The sequence below is a fragment of the Panulirus ornatus genome, chromosome 27 (genome assembly GCF_036320965.1).
Source record: "Panulirus ornatus isolate Po-2019 chromosome 27, ASM3632096v1, whole genome shotgun sequence".
Lineage (NCBI taxonomy): Eukaryota > Metazoa > Arthropoda > Malacostraca > Decapoda > Palinuridae > Panulirus > Panulirus ornatus.
Genome location: NC_092250.1, coordinates 17750841 through 17774116, shown reverse-complemented (window position 1 = coordinate 17774116; position 23276 = coordinate 17750841). Strand labels below are relative to the sequence as shown.

General features: G+C 50.8%; 1 protein-coding gene across 2 annotated transcripts in view; it reads right to left on the bottom strand.

Moving 5' to 3' along the window:
- The window catches only part of ex (FERM domain containing expanded), a 153123-nt gene that overhangs the window by 79084 nt on the left and 50763 nt on the right, over positions 1–23276 (bottom strand). For both annotated transcript variants that reach the window (XM_071678272.1, XM_071678273.1), the window contains exons 3-4: positions 16712–16811; positions 1759–1835 (exon numbers count right to left, since the gene is read on the bottom strand). In XM_071678272.1, the coding sequence (XP_071534373.1) occupies positions 1759–1835; positions 16712–16811 (177 nt within the window). The remainder of the gene's footprint in view (positions 1–1758; positions 1836–16711; positions 16812–23276) is intronic.

Sequence of the window (23276 nt, the reverse complement as noted above, 5' to 3'; positions counted from 1 at the left end):
CAACGACTACTTATATATGTGTTAATGATATCATGCACTGGATTATATGTTATAGACGGTATGATATCATATGCTAATAACAGAGGCTACAAAGTACAATATTTTATAGAAGGAATACAAGAGACGATATATATAGATTTGATGGCTGATTTCGCCACCACAGAAGTCATCCATAAACGCTACGACACCATTCACTAGATAACAAAAGACTGATGTTTGTACTATTTTGTAGCTCAAACAAAAACAAAAGCGAATGTATCAAAAGGCTTGGATGATAACGAAAGAAGAAGGATATCAAGCGTTGAATACATCACAGGCACACGCCGAAGAAGATATCACGAAAATATGATACCAGTTTCAACGAAGGCGCGGGCTACAATCCTTAACGCAGGTGGATATCAACGCGCTACGTTACGCTGCTGGGTTACCCAGGGTCTAGCCAGCCTCCCGTACTCTGTGAGACGGGAGGCAGGAATCTCGACCAGGTCACCACCAGGAGACACCTCTCCCTGGCCGGAGGGGTGGGGCCTTCTGTAGGCCTATGTTGCCTCGCCATATACATCCAGTGGATACAAACTGCCTACGGGCAGTACTACCACCCTCCCATTAACGACCCTTAACACCACGGCGGGACGACCCTTCAGCGCGACGGTACGACCCTTCAGCGCGACGGTACGACCCTTCAGCGCGGCGGTGCGACCCTTACAGCGCGGCGGTTCGACCCTTCAGCACGGCGGTACGACCCTTCAGCGCGACGGTACGACCCTTCAGCGCGGCGGTGCGACCCTTCAGCGCGGCGGTTCGACCCTTCAGCACGGCGGTACGACCCTTCAGCGCGACGGTACGACTCTTCAGCGCGGCGGTGCGACCCTTCAGCGCGGCGGTTCGACGCTTCAGCACGGCGGTACGACCCTTCAACAGTGTCATCACCATCACCATCATCAGCTACATGCCGACGTCATCGCTAGTGTGTCACTATCACCAGGGGTCATCACTATCACTTAATGTCTCTAATCATGACGATCATCATCACCTCTGACATCAATATCACCATCACCGAAGCCTGTGTGTCATCACCATCACCAGATGGTACCGTAACTCCTGACATCACCATCACCGAAGCCTGTGTGTCATCACCATCACCAGATGTTACCGCGACCCCTGACATCACCATCACCGAAGCCTGTGTGTCATCACCATCACCAGATGTTACCGTGACCCCTGACATCACCATCACCAGATGTTACCGTGACCCCTGACATCACCATCTCGTCACCCCACAAGTGATCACTGCCACTCCCCTGCTATGCTCCCCAGGACCCGTGGGTCACACAGTCACCCCTGGTAATCACCCAGCTCCCCCACGCTCCCCCTCGTCACATCGCGTCACCATCACGTCACACTCCCACCACAGAGAAGACAACACCACTACACAACAACACAACACAACAAGCAACTCAGTAAAACTTTCAACATAAAAGTGTTTACTTGGCCCTACACCAGGTGAGGTAAGCTACAGAGGTCTGTAGTCTCATAATATTGTGTAATGGCTATTAATTTGACTTACACTGGGTACAGCATCACCTCTTAAGTGTTAAGTCTAAGAATATAGATTGTATTATCTGACTTACACTGAGTAAGTCTAACCTCTTCAGGGTTTAGTCTTATAATATAGAATACATAGATTGACTTACACTGGGTCAAGTCTAACCTCTTGAGTGTTAAGTCTCAAAATATAAAGATTAAAGTTGGACTTACACTGGGTGAGGTCTTCCATGACTTCGGGGCATATTTACTGAGTTTACTCTCTGGATCTGCGAACACATTTTCTCCATCTGTCAAAGAAAAAAAAATGAAGTTACAAATCACTAAAAGAGTTTACTCCGTAAATTAGTAACAACATTTGCCTCATCACTAAAAAAGTCAATATTTTCTCTATATAAGAAAAGGTTACAATATTTTCTCTATATAGAAGGTCACAATAATTTCTCTAAAATGGTCACAATATTTTCTCTATATATAAAAGGTCAGTAATTTCTCTAAAATGGTCACAATATTTTCTCTATATAAAGTGGTCACAATATTTTCTCTTATGTAGAATGGTCACGAATATGTGTAGAAGACTCGCAAAAAGTAGTCGGAAATATTTTAATTTCCTGTTTGTAAATGGACACCAAACATTTCCTGGCCCAGTGTGTCAGTACGAGATATGATGGCTCTGGAGTCCGTACGTAGATAGTGTGTGTAAGATGCCAGCCATGACCCTGATCATGACCTTTACGTCACCAGGCTCTTTAAGTGATGAAGGTCAGCACAGGACGCAACGGGAAGTGTGTTCATGACCACATTCCATTGTATTTCCTTCCTCCACCACCCGCATGACTTGTCATTAAAGTGACTGACGTCAGGGGATAACACACACACACACACACACACACACACACACACACACACAAAAGCATGCAAGAGGCTTTGACGTACATGTTCCTCACGCGTTGTGTTACACCTGTGGTCACATATCGTCACACGGGTGTAACAGCAGTAACGTGGTGTCACACTCACCCTCCCGCACATATCAATCTCCCGTCTTATGTTAGGGGTGCCACAGGCCAGAGGAAGGGGGTACTACCACAAGGCTTTTGAACTCTACTGTTATATAGGTTTTAGGGATATTGTATGTTGTCCATATCTAGGATCCGATAACTTTATCCCATTCATCTACCACTCGTATGCTATAAAAACACCACTATATATCTTTTTCTATAAAGTGACATGCTTAATTTCACGTTATAACCCCTGGTTATTACATCCCTACGCGTTTTTGAAGACTGTTCACGAACTGCGTCGTCATATCTGGTTGAGAAACTTGATGGAAAGGATCAGGTCTACTGCCATCAGTCTCCTTGCGTCATTCCTTGGTGGACAACGGTGAGGGATCGTAGCCGTCCGCCGCAACGCGTCTCCCTCGTAACTTGGGCGCCGTGTCTCTGCCTGCGTGTGTCATCATCACCCCAGGCTCAACACACAAGACAACACTCCAGCAAGCAAAACATTATTCAGAGACACACCCAACAACACATTCCTACTGGAACACCTACTGGAGCGTAGACCAACACACACACACACACACACACACACACACACACATGCGCTCGCGCGCGCGCTTCACCCCTCCTCCAGCACACATTACCCTCGCAGCAACACACACACGCGGCAACACTGGTGGAGCAACACACCTAACCTAACTCCCGCAGAGCGAGCCTTCCACAATGAGGACGTGTTCATAAAATCGGCAGCAGGACAGGCCTGCCCTGGGGGCAAGCTACTGGGCTACTGCTGTTTTGTCCAGGTCTCCCGTCCTCACTAGCCCAGGTCCCTCCCCATCCCTAGCCCAGGTCGTTCCCCCATCCCTAGCCCAGGTCTCCCCACCATCCCTAGCCCAGGTCTCCCCACCATCCCTAGCCCAGGTCGTTCTCCCATCCCTAGCCCAGGTCTCCCCACCATCACTAGCCCAGGTCGTCCCCCCATCCCTAGCCCAGGTCTCCCCACCATCACTAGCCCAGGTCTCCCCACCATCCCTAGCCCAGGTCTCCCCACCATCCCTAGCCCAGGTCGTTCCCCCATCCCTAGCCCAGGTCTCCCCACCATCACTAGCCCAGGTCTCCCCACCATCCCCTAGCCAGGTCTCCCCACCATCACTAGCCCAGGTCTCCCCACCATCCCTAGCCCAGGTCGTTCCCCCATCCCTAGCCCAGGTCGTTCCCCCATCCCTAGCCCAGGTCGTTCCCCCATCCCTAGCCCAGGTCGTTCCCCCATCCCTAGCCCAGGTCGTTCCCCCATCCCTAGCCCAGGTCGTTCCCCCATCCCTAGCCCAGGTCGTTCCCCCATCCCTAGCCCAGTCTCCCCACCATCCCCTAGCCAGGTCTCCCCACCATCACTAGCCCAGGTCTCCCCACCATCACTAGCCCAGGTCTCCCCACCATCACTAGCCCAGGTCTCCCCACCATCCCCTAGCCAGGTCTCCCCACCATCACTAGCCCAGGTCTCCCCACCATCCCTAGCCCAGTCTCCCCACCATCCCTAGCCCAGGTCGTTCCCCCATCCCTAGCCCAGGTCGTTCCCCCATCCCTAGCCCAGGTCTCCCCACCATCCCCTAGCCAGGTCTCCCCACCATCACTAGCCCAGGTCTCCCCACCATCCCTAGCCCAGGTCGTCCCCCCATCCCTAGCCCAGGTCGTTCCCCCATCCCTAGCCCAGTCTCCCCACCATCCCCTAGCCAGGTCTCCCCACCATCCCTACCCAGGTCTCCCCACCATCACTAGCCCAGGTCTCCCCACCATCCCTAGCCCAGGTCGTCCCCCCATCCCTAGCCCAGGTCTCCCCACCATCCCCTAGCCAGGTCTCCCCACCATCACTAGCCCAGGTCTCCCCACCATCCCCTAGCCAGGTCTCCCCACCATCACTAGCCCAGGTCTCCCCACCATCCCCTAGCCAGGTCTCCCCACCATCACTAGCCCAGGTCTCCCCACCATCCCCTAGCCAGGTCTCCCCACCATCCCTAGCCCAGGTCGTTCCCCCATCCCTAGCCCAGGTCTCCCCACCATCCCTAGCCCAGTCTCCCCACCATCCCTAGCCCAGTCTCCCCACCATCCCTAGCCCAGGTCGTCCCCCCATCCCTAGCCCAGTCTCCCCACCATCCCTAGCCCAGGTCGTCCCCCCATCCCTAGCCCAGGTCTCCCCACCATCACTAGCCCAGGTCTCCCCACCATCCCTAGCCCAGGTCTCCCCACCATCCCTACCCAGGTCTCCCCACCATCCCCTAGCCAGGTCTCCCCACCATCACTAGCCCAGGTCTCCCCACCATCCCTAGCCCAGGTCGTTCCCCCATCCCTAGCCCAGTCTCCCCACCATCCCTAGCCCAGTCTCCCCACCATCCCTAGCCCAGGTCTCCCCACCATCCCTAGCCCAGGTCGTCCCCCCATCCCTAGCCCAGGTCTCCCCACCATCCCCTAGCCAGGTCTCCCCACCATCCCCTAGCCAGGTCTCCCCACCATCACTAGCCCAGGTCTCCCCACCATCCCTAGCCCAGTCTCCCCACCATCCCTAGCCCAGGTCGTCCCCCCATCCCTAGCCCAGGTCGTCCCCCCATCCCTAGCCCAGGTCTCCCCACCATCCTAGCCCAGGTCTCCCCACCATCCCTAGCCCAGGTCGTCCCCCCATCCCTAGCCCAGGTCGTCCCCCCATCCCTAGCCCAGTCTCCCCACCATCCCTAGCCCAGGTCGTTCCCCCATCCCTAGCCCAGGTCGTCCCCCCATCCCTAGCCCAGGTCGTCCCCCCATCCCTAGCCCAGGTCGTCCCCCCATCCCTAGCCCAGGTCTCCCCACCATCCTAGCCCAGGTCTCCCCACCATCCCTAGCCCAGGTCGTCCCCCCATCCCTAGCCCAGGTCTCCCCACCATCCCTAGCCCAGTCTCCCCACCATCCCCTAGCCAGGTCTCCCCACCATCACTAGCCCAGGTCTCCCCACCATCCCTAGCCCAGTCTCCCCACCATCCCTAGCCCAGTCTCCCCACCATCCCTACCCAGGTCTCCCCACCATCCCTACCCAGGTCTCCCCACCATCCCTACCCAGGTCTCCCCACCATCACTAGCCCAGGTCTCCCCACCATCCCTAGCCCAGGTCGTTCCCCCATCCCTAGCCCAGGTCGTCCCCCCATCCCTAGCCCAGGTCGTTCCCCCATCCCTAGCCCAGGTCTCCCCACCATCCCTAGCCCAGTCTCCCCACCATCCCTAGCCCAGTCTCCCCACCATCCCTAGCCCAGGTCGTTCCCCCATCCCTAGCCCAGTCTCCCCACCATCCCTAGCCCAGTCTCCCCACCATCCCTAGCCCAGTCTCCCCACCATCCCTAGCCCAGTCTCCCCACCATCCCTACCCAGGTCTCCCCACCATCACTAGCCCAGGTCTCCCCACCATCACTAGCCCAGGTCTCCCCACCATCCCTACCCAGGTCTCCCCACCATCCCTAGCCCAGTCTCCCCACCATCCCCTAGCCAGGTCTCCCCACCATCACTAGCCCAGGTCTCCCCACCATCACTAGCCCAGGTCTCCCCACCATCCCTAGCCCAGTCTCCCCACCATCCCTAGCCCAGTCTCCCCACCATCCCCTAGCCAGGTCTCCCCACCATCACTAGCCCAGGTCTCCCCACCATCCCCTAGCCAGGTCTCCCCACCATCACTAGCCCAGGTCTCCCCACCATCCCCTAGCCAGGTCTCCCCACCATCCCTACCCAGGTCTCCCCACCATCCCCTAGCCAGGTCTCCCCACCATCACTAGCCCAGGTCTCCCCACCATCCCTACCCAGGTCTCCCCACCATCCCCTAGCCAGGTCTCCCCACCATCACTAGCCCAGGTCTCCCCACCATCACTAGCCCAGGTCTCCCCACCATCCCTAGCCCAGGTCTCCCCACCATCCCTAGCCCAGTCTCCCCACCATCCCTAGCCCAGTCTCCCCACCATCCCTACCCAGGTCTCCCCACCATCCCCTAGCCAGGTCTCCCCACCATCACTAGCCCAGGTCTCCCCACCATCACTAGCCCAGGTCTCCCCACCATCCCCTAGCCAGGTCTCCCCACCATCCCTACCCAGGTCTCCCCACCATCCCTAGCCCAGTCTCCCCACCATCCCCTAGCCAGGTCTCCCCACCATCCCCTAGCCAGGTCTCCCCACCATCACTAGCCCAGGTCTCCCCACCATCCCTAGCCCAGTCTCCCCACCATCCCCTAGCCAGGTCTCCCCACCATCCCTAGCCCAGTCTCCCCACCATCCCTACCCAGGTCTCCCCACCATCACTAGCCCAGGTCTCCCCACCATCCCTAGCCCAGTCTCCCCACCATCCCCTAGCCAGGTCTCCCCACCATCACTAGCCCAGGTCTCCCCACCATCCCTAGCCCAGTCTCCCCACCATCCCCTAGCCAGGTCTCCCCACCATCCCCTAGCCAGGTCTCCCCACCATCCCTACCCAGGTCTCCCCACCATCCCTAGCCCAGGTCTCCCCACCATCCCTAGCCCAGGTCTCCCCACCATCACTAGCCCAGGTCGTCCCCCCATCCCTAGCCCAGGTCTCCCCACCATCCCCTAGCCAGGTCTCCCCACCATCCCCTAGCCAGGTCTCCCCACCATCACTAGCCCAGGTCTCCCCACCATCCCTAGCCCAGGTCGTTCCCCCATCCCTAGCCCAGGTCTCCCCACCATCCCTAGCCCAGTCTCCCCACCATCCCTAGCCCAGGTCTCCCCACCATCACTAGCCCAGGTCTCCCCACCATCCCTAGCCCAGTCTCCCCACCATCCCTAGCCCAGTCTCCCCACCATCCCTAGCCCAGGTCGTCCCCCCATCCCTAGCCCAGTCTCCCCACCATCCTAGCCCAGGTCTCCCCACCATCACTAGCCCAGGTCTCCCCACCATCCCCTAGCCAGGTCTCCCCACCATCACTAGCCCAGGTCTCCCCACCATCCCTACCCAGGTCTCCCCACCATCCCCTAGCCAGGTCTCCCCACCATCACTAGCCCAGGTCTCCCCACCATCCCCTAGCCAGGTCTCCCCACCATCACTAGCCCAGGTCTCCCCACCATCACTAGCCCAGGTCTCCCCACCATCACTAGCCCAGGTCTCCCCACCATCCCTAGCCCAGTCTCCCCACCATCCCTAGCCCAGGTCTCCCCACCATCACTAGCCCAGGTCTCCCCACCATCCCCTAGCCAGGTCTCCCCACCATCACTAGCCCAGGTCTCCCCACCATCCCCTAGCCAGGTCTCCCCACCATCCCTAGCCCAGGTCTCCCCACCATCACTAGCCCAGGTCTCCCCACCATCCCTAGCCCAGTCTCCCCACCATCCCTAGCCCAGGTCGTTCCCCCATCCCTAGCCCAGTCTCCCCACCATCCCCTAGCCAGGTCTCCCCACCATCACTAGCCCAGGTCTCCCCACCATCCCTAGCCCAGTCTCCCCACCATCCCTAGCCCAGTCTCCCCACCATCCCTAGCCCAGTCTCCCCACCATCCCTAGCCCAGGTCGTCCCCCCATCCCTAGCCCAGGTCGTTCCCCCATCCCTAGCCCAGGTCGTTCCCCCATCCCTAGCCCAGGTCGTTCCCCCATCCCTAGCCCAGGTCGTTCCCCCATCCCTAGCCCAGGTCGTTCCCCCATCCCTAGCCCAGGTCGTTCCCCCATCCCTAGCCCAGGTCGTTCCCCCATCCCTAGCCCAGGTCTCCCCACCATCCCTAGCCCAGTCTCCCCACCATCCCTAGCCCAGGTCGTTCCCCCATCCCTAGCCCAGTCTCCCCACCATCCCTACCCAGGTCTCCCCACCATCACTAGCCCAGGTCGTCCCCCCATCCCTAGCCCAGTCTCCCCACCATCCCTAGCCCAGGTCGTTCCCCCATCCCTAGCCCAGGTCTCCCCACCATCCCTAGCCCAGTCTCCCCACCATCCCCTAGCCAGGTCTCCCCACCATCACTAGCCCAGGTCTCCCCACCATCACTAGCCCAGGTCTCCCCACCATCACTAGCCCAGGTCTCCCCACCATCCCTACCCAGGTCTCCCCACCATCACTAGCCCAGGTCTCCCCACCATCCCCTAGCCAGGTCTCCCCACCATCACTAGCCCAGGTCTCCCCACCATCACTAGCCCAGGTCTCCCCACCATCACTAGCCCAGGTCTCCCCACCATCACTAGCCCAGGTCTCCCCACCATCCCTAGCCCAGGTCTCCCCACCATCCCTAGCCCAGGTCGTTCCCCCATCCCTAGCCCAGGTCGTTCCCCCATCCCTAGCCCAGGTCGTTCCCCCATCCCTAGCCCAGGTCGTTCCCCCATCCCTAGCCCAGGTCTCCCCACCATCCCTAGCCCAGGTCGTTCCCCCATCCCTAGCCCAGGTCGTCCCCCCATCCCTAGCCCAGGTCTCCCCACCATCACTAGCCCAGGTCTCCCCACCATCCCCTAGCCAGGTCTCCCCACCATCACTACCACCACCACAACTCCAGCATCACCCCCTCTCCCTCCACAGTCCGGGGCCAGGGCGGGCCACAAACAAACACAGGCCGGGCCGGGCCGGGCTGGGCCGGGCCGGCAGGAGGCAGCCACCTCCAGTAAGGTTCAACAAAAACCTTGACTGAGAAGGAACGAGGAATCTGGTCCTGGTGTTGGTGTACCCTCCTTGTCTGCCCGCCCTCCCTCCCTCCCTCCCTCCCTCCCACAACAACACCAACACCAACAACAACAACAGCCTAACACTTAACAACAACAACACGCTGCTCCACTGACATCACTCACCCACTGACAACACCACTGAATGCTGCCAGCGACCTCCACTGACATCACTTACCCACTGACAACACCACGGAATGCTGCCAGCGACCTCACATGGTTATGATACCAACGTCTACTGAATATATATATATATATATATATATATATATATATATATATATATATATATTATATATATAAAGTCCACGGGGAAAATGAAACACGAAAGTTCCCAAGTGCACTTTCGTGTAATAATCACATCATCAGGGGAGATACAAGAAATATGTCAGTTGACATACAACTATATATATATAGTGTGTGTGATTACTATTTGCATGCGAGCAGCCCCGAGGGGAGGATGAACACCTGGGTTGGGTGTAGGCCACACTAGGAATGGTCACGCCAGTCTTTCCCTGAATCACTCTGGCGTTAACAACATTTACATTGGCCTTATCTTTTCCAACGTTTTGAGGACCGCACCGGGAAGAATTACTTAGTCTGTAGCCCAGTCCAGTTTCTCTATCTCCTTCCTTAAACATAGGCACGACCAGTGAGATGAACCACCTCCCCCGCCCTCCCCCCAATGTTTAGCATTCCCATTCGTAAGGGAATGTTTACCAGTGTTGATAAAGGTTTTTTTTTTTTTCTTTTTAGTTTTAAGTAAAGTGTTTTATGACTACCATGGTCCGTGGGGTCTACTTCTGCAGTGGTCCCGTCATGATACCCTGGGTCGTTCTTTAAGGGGAGGCACAGTCCTTACGACCTCCTACCTCGGGGTCTTGACTCGAGGGCGTGGGTAGCGCGTACCGCTCAACGCACCTCTTCCTTCCTGACTGGTGGGTGGGTGCTCTTACTCCTGCCTCGACGAACATTTCAGTGTGGCGGTGCTGGAATCAACAGGGGGTGACCGTACATCACGTTTTCTTTCAAATAGTCCTGCAGTTGTTGCTTGCCGTCATCTTACCTCTCCCGGTAGTACAATGAACAGTCCTCCCTGCACAGTTTATATATATATATATATATTCCTATCAGCCCACGGTGAAAATGAAACACGATAAGTTTCCAAGTTCAGTTTCGTGTAATAATCACATCCAAAAATATTCCGTGATATTCTTATGATGATCGTGGATCTTCCTGGTGGGGGGATCTTGACAACTATTTGCCTTAACCCATGGTGGGTGTTGTCGTGCGCGGGTCATCATCATCATCATCATCATCAGGTATCTCTCCTGGCTTTACTGAAACACTGTCAAGTGTCCACTTCTCCCAGCCTCTCATGGTAGGTCACGTGTTCCATTCCCTGGATTGTGCTCCTAATGTGTGTGTGTGTGTGTGTGTGTGTGTGTGTGTGTGAGAGAGAGAGAGAGAGAGAGAGAGAGAGAGAGAGAGAGAGAGAGAGAGAGAGAGAGAGAGAGAGAGAGAGAGAGGGTTGGGGGAGGCGAGAGGGGTTAAAGAGAGACGGTATTTCCTCAGTGAGAGTGTGGCCAGCCAGCCGCCAGACGCTGGCCAACACCACAACATTCCACTCACAAAGACACGTTTCCTGCCCTACACGTGCACACCCCCCCTCCCCTCCCCCGCACGTGTACCCTTCCCCCTGCACGTGTACCCCTTCCCTACACGTGTATCCCTCCTCTGCACGTGTACCCTCCCCTGCACGTGCCCCCTCCCATGTACGTGTATCTCCTTGCACGTATCCCCCTGTACGTTTAACCCTTCCTTGCACCTGTCCCCGTCCCATGCACACGTTCCCTCCTTGCACGTGTTCCCTCCATGCACGTGTTGCCTCCCCTGTTGGATATGGCTGTGTCCTGACAGTGTACTGTACGGGGGAGGGAGCTCTACGTTCGTGGGGCCCTACATTCGTGGGACCCTACATTCGTGGGGCCCACCCATCTCTTGAACCATCTCCTACAAATTTTGTACAGCTTTACCATGTCGTCCACATCTACTTGTTCCTCACTAGTGTATTCCATTCGTCATCCACCTCTCCAATGCTGTTAAAGGTGTGTGTGTGTGTGTGTGTGTGTGTGTGTGTGTGTGTGTGTGTGTGTGTGTGTGGGTGGGTGGGTGGGTGGATGTGCAACACGTCAGACATCTGAAGACGTAACCAGCCACCAAATGACAACAACCACCACCCACTGACTATACTAACAACCCACTGACAACACCAGCTATAAAGTGACAACATTAACCACCCACTGACAGCATCAGTAACCTACTGACACCACCCCCCACCCATTGACAACACCACCCACCCATTAACAACACCACCCACCCATTGACAACACCAGCAGCCCACTGACAACACCAAGCACCCCACATTACGCCAGTTCCCGGGGCCGCCTTCTACCCTAGTGATAGGCAGGTTACTACACCACTGTATTCATCCTACACTACTGTATTTTGTAGACAATACAAACCCTGTACCTTCCGTATGTAACGGTATGGCGTACCCCCGGGTGCCATGTTCTAACCAGCACAGAGGATACTGAGCCACGACACTGGATTGATACTGAAGACGGAGGACATTCTTCTGGGTGGTTTTGGAGCCATGTAACTCGTTCTCCTGGTTCAGTGTACGACAGGACGCGCGCGGGGGCGGGAGGGGGGGGGGTTACACACCAGAGGGGGTCGTCTCTCAAACGCTCTCATCACCCGCCTCGACCCAGTCCCACTGTGAGGGAGGGGCGCTCTCTCTCTCTCTCTCTCTCTCACTCATTCCCTACACCCAAATCCTCCGTCCTTCTGAACCCTCTCGGTACGTACGTAACCTATCCTCATCATCATCAGTCATCATCATTGTCATCATTATCGTCGTCATCATCATCATCATCATCATTATCATCAGCGTCATCATCACTGTCATCGTCATCATCATCATCATCATTGTCATCATCATTGTCATCATCAGCGTCATCATCACTGTCATCGTCATCATCATCATCATTGTCATCGTTGTGGATTCTTCTTTGTTGTCGTCCCCGAGGGTGAGGTCTTCATGCTTCGTGACCTCTGGTGACACACACACACACACACACACACACACACACACACACACACACACACCCACCTCTCTCGTGCCGTGATAATTCCCGTTTCCTTCCTGTGCTGGGCATGTGGTCACTTCTTTGTCGTAGTTCACGTGCCACACGTGTGTGGTGACGTGTGTCGGTCGGTATGGTCCCGTCAGCCCTCCCATCTCTGTGTCTCTCTTGTGTCTGTGTTCTCTAGCCTCTGTGTGCACGTATGACTGTCTCGACCATATGTCGAATCCCTGGACCGATGGTGTCTTTGTTTCGACCATATCTTTAATCCCTGGACGGACGTGTCTTTGTTTCGACCATATCTTTAATCCCTGGACGGACGTGTCTTTGTTTCGACCATATCTTTAATCCCTGGACGTATGTGTCTTTGTTTCGACCATATCTTTAATCCCTGGACGGACGTGTCTTTGTTTCGACCATATCTTTAATCCCTGGATGGATGCGTGTCTTTGCCCTCTTGTCTGTGTCAGCTTCTGTTCACCCTTCTGTGTCTCTGCCTTAGTTCTCTCTGTTTGCCTCTGCCTTTCTATTTCCGTTTTATCTTCCTGTCTCTTTCTCCTGCTCTTTACTGGTCGGTCCGCACCTTTTTCTATTTCTCTTCATTCGTCTTTCTCTGTCTCCAGTTTTCTTCCATGCAACACATACCCTGTGGGGAAATAAACACGGCAACCGAGGCACAAGGACACACTTGAACAGAGGCTTAAAAAGGGCGAGGCTATAACACAGCAGACCCAAAAGCATGTAAACCAACCCAGCAGGCAGCTAGGGTATAACACAGCTGACCCAGCAACCGTTAAACCGAACCCAGCAGTCTGCTAGGCTAAAACACAGCTGACCCAGCAACAGGTAAACTGAACCCAGCAAGACCTAGTAGTCTCCTAGGCTATAACACCGCTGACCCAGGGACAAGTAAACCAACCCAGGAGATGTAGCTAGGATACAACATAGCTGATACGTACAACACAGCACGTGACCACAGACGCAGACCACCTCAGCTGACCATCGATGATAACAACTGATTACCAAGATAAATGTGGAGGGAGGCCTAAGGTCGAGAGAGGCCTAGTGATCCCCCCCCTCCCCCTACTCACTCGCTACCATCTCCCCTGCCTGACCCCCACGCCCACGCCCCCTGCCTAACGCCCACGCAGACCCCTGCACGCCAAAAGGTCTTTAAACGCTAGTTCGGAAGCCTAAACCCATGGGAGCAAAGTTTTGACAATAATATGTAGATATACGCCTGGCAGCGTATATCTACATATCATATATACTTAGGTATATGACACACACACACACACACACACACACACACACACACACACACACACACGCACACACACACACACGCACAAAGCAAACAAGTGTAAACAGTTGTATGAGAAAGGAGAAAGTAATTCCACCCCCCGTCCTGTATGTATAAGTGGGCCAATTACCAGTACACTACTATCATACATGACGCTCACCTCCATCTATACACACCGTCTCGTGTACGTACACCGCTTGCTCGACACGCAGTCATATTCACCTCCATCTATACACACCGTCTCGTGTACGTACACCGCTTGCTCGACACGCAGTCATATTCACCTCCATCTATACACACCGTCTCGTGTACGTACACCGCTTGCTCGACACGCAGTCATATTCACCGCTTCGGAACAGATCGCCATACACACAAGATCATCCAGTGGGACTTAAGCTTCAACACTCCCGCTGGTCGTTGAGGCAGGAGTCTTTACGAGCCAACCAGTGTACTATGGTCGTTGAGGCAGGGGTCGTTACGACCCAGCCAGTGTACTATGGTCGTTGAGGTAGGGGTCGTTACGACCCAGCCAGTGTACTATGGTCGTTGGGGCAGGAGTCGTTACGAGCCAACCAGTGTACTATGGTCGTCGAGGCAGGAGTCGTTACGAGCCAACCAGTGTACTATGGTCGTCGAGGCAGGAGTCGTTACGACGCAACCAGTGTACTATGGTCGTCGAGGCAGGAGTCGTTACGACCCAATCAGTGTACTATGGTCGTCGAGGCAGGAGTCGTTACGACCCAACCAGTGTACTATGGTCGTCGAGGCAGGAGTCGTTACGACCCAACCAGTGTACTATGGTCGTCGAGGCAGGAGTCGTTACGACCCAACCAGTGTACTATGGTCGTCGAGGCAGGAGTCGTTACGACCCAACCAGTGTACTATGGTCGTTGGGGCAGGAGTCGTTACGACCCAACCAGTGTACTATGGTAGTTGGGGCAGGAGTCGTTACGACCCAACCCGTGTACTATGGTCGTCGAGGCAGGAGTCGTTACGAGCCAATCAACCAAGACTGGCTGTCGGGCCCGTCTCCCACTCCCCCACCACTCCACCACAGTTATTTCCCCCAACACTCCTCACCACGTCCCCCTCGTTCCCTCATCACCAACACCCTCCCTCCCTCCCTCACGCTACCATGACCTCCACCACACACACACACACACACACACACACACACACACACACACACACACACGCGTGTATTCCTACATATAGTGTAAACATGCGTACATATTTGCCGTGCCGCTTCTCCTGTACAACGTGGTACAGTGTACATGGTCTTCAGTCAGTGTGCATGGTCGTGTTCGTCCCAGACGTCGGGCGGGTGACGGGAAGAGCCTGGCGGCGTCGTGAGGGTAGGCCTGGGGTGCGTCCCGAGCCCCAGGGGGTAGGCAAAAACCCCCCTGGAATGTGGGCCAGGTAAGCTGGGGGACCAATTTTCACAATTACCTTACGGAGGTGAGCTCCACCACCACCACCACACAGGGAGGTGAGCTCCACCACCACAAGAAGGTGAGCTCCACCACCACCAACACACAGGGAGGTGAGCTCCTCCACCACAGGAAGGTGAGCTCCACCACCACCAACACACAAGGAGGTGAGCTCCACCACCACTACCTCACAAGGACGTGAGCTCCACCACCACCACCACACAGGGAGGTGAGCTCCACCAGAGGGAGGTGAGCTCCTCCACCACACAGGGAGCTAGCCTGCACGTCCACATCTGTACGTAGAGGCCTGGAGATCGTGCCCTGGCGTGGTGTGGAACACCAGTACCCCTCTGGCGGCTCGGGAAGGTTCTCGTGGCTGTTGGTGTCCGGTACCTGGGTTCGAATGTTGCGAGCCTTCCCGGGTGAAGGGAGCCAGCGCTACCCCTCCCGGCCGTGGGTGATGGGTACCAGGCCTGTCCACCTCCACCAGACCACTCCACCATGTGGATGCTGTGCACCACTGACCGTGTGGGATGGCTTTCCCTACCGTCACACAAGATGGTGTCACTCCCACCCCGTCTTAAGGCCAGCAGGATGTGGAGAGGGATGACTGCACTTCACCTACATCCCTTGACTTCCTGCTGTTCGAAAAAAGAGGAAGCTGCGGTGGTCGCCATTTTGCGCAGCAGCAACAAGGGGAAACCAAGCAATGGTTACGATGGTTACGTGTGGTCTTCGACACCCACGTGAGCTGGGTCTGCGATCAAACCGCCGGTAGACGCAGTCCTCAGTGCCTGTATAGCCAGCACCTCCAGGCTGGTCTGTCACACACCCACTGAAGCTACTCGTCCAGGCCCTCCCCGTCACCCTGCTGCTTCCCCACGTCACAGAATGTTGGCAGAGGTATACGAGGATGAGCCTTTGTGGTGCTAGAGCAAAACCCAACGGTACTGAGGTTGGAATACGAGCCAAAGACTGCAATGGGCGACAGCACTCCACCTTGTTGGGCCTTCGACAGTCCTGTAAATCTACAAGTTTCTTTTCCAAGTAATTCTTCTTCTTTTTAAAATATTTGTGACGGTTCCAGGATTATTTTTATGCTGAAGATTAAAGGCAATTATCATCTATCGACGCACATTGTGTGGTAATGTGTTATGTAGACATTGTCTCAGAATACTTGACTGTACCTGTATCCATTTTCTGTGACCTGATGTGTATGAGCATAGCTTGTGCTGCAGTAGGTTTGGTAATGTTTAATACATATACACATCACTGTTCCCCCCCATGCATATTGCCGTTCAGTGACCACCACTCGTTGGTCATTTGACAGTTACCGGCAGTGTCCGGGTCAGTGACTGATCATTAAGGTACTGAAGAATGATCGTTTGATTACGAGTAATGAGTAATGATTACTGACGCTACTAATTTCCCAAGAAGAAAAGAAGAAAAAATACGTATATAAACTATCACAACTGCCATGTCATTAGGGTCAGTGATTATTATAGACCATCATGATGTATGGGGCAGTGACTCTACCTTCCCCTTAACAAGGCTAATCATAACAAGGGTAACAAGGTTGTACTCACCTATGGTCGCTGCTAATCACAACAAAGAGTAACAAGGTTGTACTCACCTATGGTCGCTACTAGTCCAAAGAGGTCAGTGTCTTGCATGCCAAGCTGCTGCAGGTACGAACAGGTATGGTTGTACACCTCGATAACCCGCGTCTTCACCTGTCGCCAGACACAAACAAACAAAAGTCAAAGATCAACAATACAGACACCTAAACACACACACACACACACACACACACACACACACACACACACACACACACACACATCCTACTTAAGGCCAAACCTATAATATTATATCCATATTAAGTTAGGTTACCACACTTAAAAAACCACAAAGAGCTAATAGAGAAGGTCCAGAGGAGGACAACAAAGATGATGCCAGAATTAAGAGAGTTCAGTTACAGGGAAAGGCTTGAGAGAAGGTTTTGACTGACTTGGAAGAGAGGAGTGAGGGGTGACCTGATCACAACCTGTAAGTTTTAAAAACAGTGAGATGACATGGAGAGGAATCAGGTCTTCAAGAGGTGTAGGGCTAGAGCAACCAGAGGACATAACACGATATTAAGCAAACCACAGGATAAAAAAAAAGATGTGAAGAAGTGTCTCTGTAGTACAAGAATGGTGGATGCATGGCGTAAGCCGCACAAGAATGCGGTAAGTGCAGACAACATAGAGAAATATAAGAGGCAGTGCGACACCTGATAATGACCAAGATATTGGAGCCACCACCAGAGTGAAACTCCCTCCTCCCCCGTACAGTACAAATAGGTCATGACACACTTCAAGGACCCCCACAGACTAGTAGAGTGATGGAGACAGAATCGCAGATAAGACGCACAACCGGATATACGGTCATTTAACTTCATCGTTAACACATACAGACCACACGATACATGTTCTAAACAGGGTCAGAGGTTAAGTCTTCTAACCAAGTCAAACCACACAAATCAGGTCAAAGGTTAAACATAACAAGAGGGTACATTGTCAGGCAAATTATGCCATAATCACACACACAGGCCAGGTCAAAGGTTAAACATACCCATCAGGTCAAAGGCTATACATACAGATCAAAGGTCAAACATAAAGATCAGGGTAAAGGTTATGTAAAGACCAAATCAGAGGTGAAACATAAAGGTCAGGTCAAAGGTCACACATAAAGACCATGTCAAAGGTTAAACTAAGAACCATGGTACAGATCATATATACAAGTCATTCCAATATTAAAAACAATGACAAGGTCAAATGTCATGCATACAGACACACTGAGAAAGTATACATATTAAACATACTGACCACTGAACCAGTAATACATACATCTCTGGTAAGAAATGAGGTATACAGGTAAATTATATACATACAAAAGTATACATACAGTCCAGGTTAGAAATTGTACAGACAAATTATAGAAACAGACCAGACAAATTATGTAAACAAACCATATTGAGCATTAAAGTGACACACCAAAGAAAACGTCATGTACATAGTAAGACCAGAACTGATAACACACGGGCCCATAATGATTGTAACGGTGATAAGAGTAAACCACCAAGATAACAGGAGTCCTTTAGGTCTCGTGACAAGAATGTTACCCAGTAACACTGGTAACACTGGACCGTTATAATAATACGACTGGTAACACTGGTCCCATATAATAACTACTGGTAACACTGGTCCATTACGATAAGATCACTAGCAACACTGAACCATTATTGTAACTACCATCCTACTGGACCACTGATATTGGTATGATAACACTGGACCATTATATTACCTAGTGTACCACTGTCTGGCACTGTTATAACAACATCCGTTATAATAACACCACTGTATAGTAACACTGGACCATAACATACGCAAAATCTAAAATTTACTTTACTTCGATTACATTTTCTATAAGTTATCCCCGCACGGGGAACCCGTTTTCGTCAAGCGTGTGACTCGTATTTTAATCTGTTTATCTTGCAACATTTGGCAGGCTTCTGTCTCCTGTGTCATACGAGGAAATGAATGTTACATACAGCTGTACAAACATGGCTCGTTTATATCATGTGACCCACGAACGAATCTTACGTCGTTTTTTATTCAATTCTGTAACAAATGTCAGAGTTGATATTTATACCAGTTCAACGAAAAACGAAACGAAAAAAAAAAAGAAAATACGATTTAAACTTGTTGTGTTAGCTTTAAACGGCCATAATGACCTACGGAATTAAGAAAAGAATACTGGTGTATGAACATTTAAATCATTCAGATGCCGTTATTCATAAGGGCGTTACTAATACTTATGTCATTTATGTTAAAGAGTCAAGTTACCTTGTTATTTCCCGTAGAGTTTTGTCTTTCCAACTTGTTCACTGACCCCGTCAAATATATGGACGCTTTCAATCGAAATGGGATTATTTAGCTTTATTTATGATTAACACGGGACCATTTTCTCTAGAATGGTCCAGGTGTCACAGAACCTTTCTAAAGTAACTTCCTGGAGCCCAATATATATATATATATATATATATATATTCCTATGAGTCCACGGGGAAAATGAAACACGAAAAGTTCCCAAGTGCACTTTCGTGTAATAATCACATCATCAGGGGAGACACACAAGAGAGAAATATAACAGTCAGTTGATATACATCGAAGAGACGAAGCTAGGACGCCATTTGGTAAACATGTGATTGTCCACGAAAGTGCACTTGGGAACTTTTCGTGTTTCATTTTCCCCGTGGGCTCATAGGAATATCTTGATCACGCGCAAAATTGTGATCCTTTCCAATATATATATATATATATATATATATATATATATATATATATATATATATATATATATATATATATATATATATATATATATCGGGAGTTCCATGGGAGCAATGTCGGTGGTATGAGAAATATATATAAAGGTAGTATGAAGCTGGTAATATCGGATGTGTGATGAAAGCAATATCGGTAAGATATGGTGTGTAATAGCAGGAGCATACGAAGGTATACTTTTAATACTTTCATCATGTTAAAAGTAAATCACTCTTCTCGTCCAGGTAAACCAAACTTTCTTTGTGGCTAGATTTTCCTGTGTACCAGCGGTTTACAACCTTGGTATACCCGATTTGGTGTACGTTCACCTCACCACCTAAGGTAAACTCAAAAACTTGGATATCTACATGTATTTAATCAGAAAAAACCATCCTGGTTGTATAGGGTTTATGTCTACAGGTAAACCCCTCTCACCTGGCTATCTCTGGGTTTACGACCAGATATTAACCATCCATGGGTTTGTCACTGACATTAGTCTACCTACCACAAGACGTAAACCATATATGGGTCAAACACCGAGGTAAACTATATAGTAGTATACCTCTGGGTATATCATCTTAAGTATACCCCGAAGGTTAAATATCTTGAGGAATTCATTACAGAAAATAAACCTTGTGAAGGTCTACCACGTGAGGTAAACCTTGAAGGGGTGCACCAAACGTAGTAAATCATGAAAAGGTATACCTACTAAGGTAGACCCTGTAAGGGTTTCAAGTGCAGGTAAACCATGTAAGGATGCACTAGCGGAGGTGAACCATGTAGGGGTGTACCAGCAGAGGTAAACCATGTAGGGGTGTACCAGCGGATGGTAAACCATGTAGGGGTGTGCCAGCGAAGGTAAACCATGTAGGGGTGTACCAGTGGAGGTAAACCATGTAGGGGTGTGCCAGCGAAGATAAACCATGTAGGGGTGTACCAGCGAAGGTAAACCATGTAGGGGTGTGCCAGCGAAGATAAACCATGTAGGGGTGTACCAGTGGAGGTAAACCATGTAGGGGTGTGCCAGCGAAGATAAACCATGTAGGGGTGTACCAGTGGAGGTAAACCATGTAGGGGTGTACCAGCGGAGGTAAACCATGTAGGGGTGTACCAGCGGAGGTAAACTGGCCGAGCGAGCGAGGCAGGTGACGCAACTAGACAACAATGTTCTCTGGCTGCCCTTACTGCATTCCTGGCCTCGACCCCAGCCCCGGACCGGCCCCCCTCCACCACTCCCCCAGCCTCCTCCACCACCAGCCTCCACCACTCTCCCAGACTCCTCCACCACCACCCAGCCTCCTACTCCTCCACCACCACCACCACTCCCCCTGCCTGCCTCCTGCTCCACCACCACCACCACCATCACCACTACCCCCAGCCTCCACCACCATCACTCCCCCAGTCTCCACCACCATCACTCTCAACCCCCCCCCCCTCCTCCATGACCACCCATCCCCTCCACTTCCACCACCAGTCCTCTAGCCCCTACCACCATCACCACTACCCACCAGCCTCCACCACCATCACTATCACAACCCCACCGACCGTCAACACCACCACCTCACTCCCCATCCATTACCCCCAACCTCACCCACCCCACACACACACACACACACACACACACACACACACAACATCCTCCACTCCCCCAGTAACTCCACCCGCACCACAAAATAAGGTAACAACAGTATGTACAAAATCATAAAAGATCAAGCAGTAAATAACATATGAATACCGAATAAGGAACTGAAATGAAATTAAAGCAAATAAGTAATATTACTGTATAAACCACACACACACTATATATATATATATATATATATATATATATATATATATATATATATATATATATATATATATATATATATAATCGTGTTCTAGCCTTTGTGATGATGTTTCTCCTTATATGTCGTTTGTGTGTTGTCCTCACAACACATCAACACTGCCACATTTTTACCCCAAGTCTCACAATATATTTATCTGTGTACACGACCGCTCCGCTAACAACACGTAAACAAACCTCAGAAAAATACAAATTGTATCTTGTCACACTCTTAAATATTCCACGATTTTCACTCGCTATTTTTTTTTTATTTTCTATTCTTTTTTAGTTCCGCTTCCTGTGACTGCTGCTTCTCGATCGGATCTCTGTAAGTGTTCTTTATAAGTGTTCTCGTGTTATATGTAAGTGTTCTTTGTGTTCTCTTGTTATATGTAAGTGTTCTTTGTGTTCTCTTGTTATATGTAAGTGTTCTTTATAAGTGTTCTCGTGTTATATGTAAGTGTTCTTTGTGTTCTCTTGTTATATGTAAGTGTTCTTTATAAGTGTTCTCTTGTTGTGTGTGTTTTATGCTCTTTTGTTACATGTAAATGTTCTCGTGTTGTGTGTTCTTTATAAGTGTTCTTGTGTTATATTAAGTGTTCTAGTGTTATTTTTAGTGTTCTTGATAAGTGTTCTCGTGTTATAGGTAAGTGTTCTTTGTGTTCTCGTGTTATATGCATGTGTTATTTATGTGTTCTGGTGTTATATTAAGTGTTCTCATGCTATAGGTAAGTGTTTTTATAAGTTCCCGTGTTATATGGAAGTGTTCTTTATGTGTTCTCATGTTATAGGTAAATGTTCTTTATGAGTGTTCTCGTGTTATAGGTAAGTGTTCTTTATGAGTGTTCCCGTGTTATATGTATGTGTTGTTTATAAGTTTTTCGTGTTATATGTACGTGTTTCTCGTGTTATATGTAAAGTACACATCTTCTTGAGTTAACACACACAGACCTGAACACATCTGCCTTTCCATTACACAGGCCAACACCTCACACTTCACACTCCCCTACAGAGGCCCCTCCATATCTAACGTTTGTATGACGTCATATCTCACAAACGTTTAGATTACAACACATTCCAAACGTTTATATTAGCAAGCTTCAGACGCACGCTTGTTTAAAGACAGATTTCAAACGTATGTGCGACAAAAGATATTACAAACGTTTGTGTAGAAATATGGAACGTTTCTTATGCACCTTGAAAAAGTTTGCTTTTCAAATTATGGAAAGTTTTTATGTGACATATTCCCAATAACGTAGTCATTATAAAACTACTTAGCGAATTATATATTATTGGAACTACCTTGCAAATAATGTTTATGATATGAATAATCTAACAAACGTTTACTGCACAAAGCATCACACAAACGTTTGTACCACGAAACATCTCAAAACGTCTTCAAACGTTCGTATCAAAAACGTCCCGCAAACTTTTATATATCTAAACGTCTTTAAGACATTTCAGAAAATTTGTAACAATTGTATTTACCCTAAATTATCTTACCCACATGTAATCAGAAAACACCTCAAATGTTTATACCTTAAACATCGTGTAAACGTTTAGTTCTCATATCTCGCCGGTGTGCATTTCCTGAAATATTTTAGAAACGTTTTTATGCACAAAAACTTTCAGCATTTTTCATACGTTTGCATCAGAAAACATCTCACTAATGATTATCTTATAAAACATTTTGCAGAACGTTTGTATCAAAGTGCATCTCAAAAACGTATATATAAAAAGAATCAAGGAAATGCCTATATGAAAATTAAAAAAAAAAATCTGTCTTAAAAATCTTGTAATTATTCAGAAAGGAAAACATGTTTCACGTTTATCTAAAAATTCTGAGCAGTGTCCATACAATAGACCTCTCAGAAACATGTTATACATCAGGCCTTCCAAAACACGTACGTTAAATCTCACAGAAACACGTACAGTAACCATACTGAGGATTCTGTATGTTAGTCTTAATAATAACACTTATACCATAACACTAACAATAACGC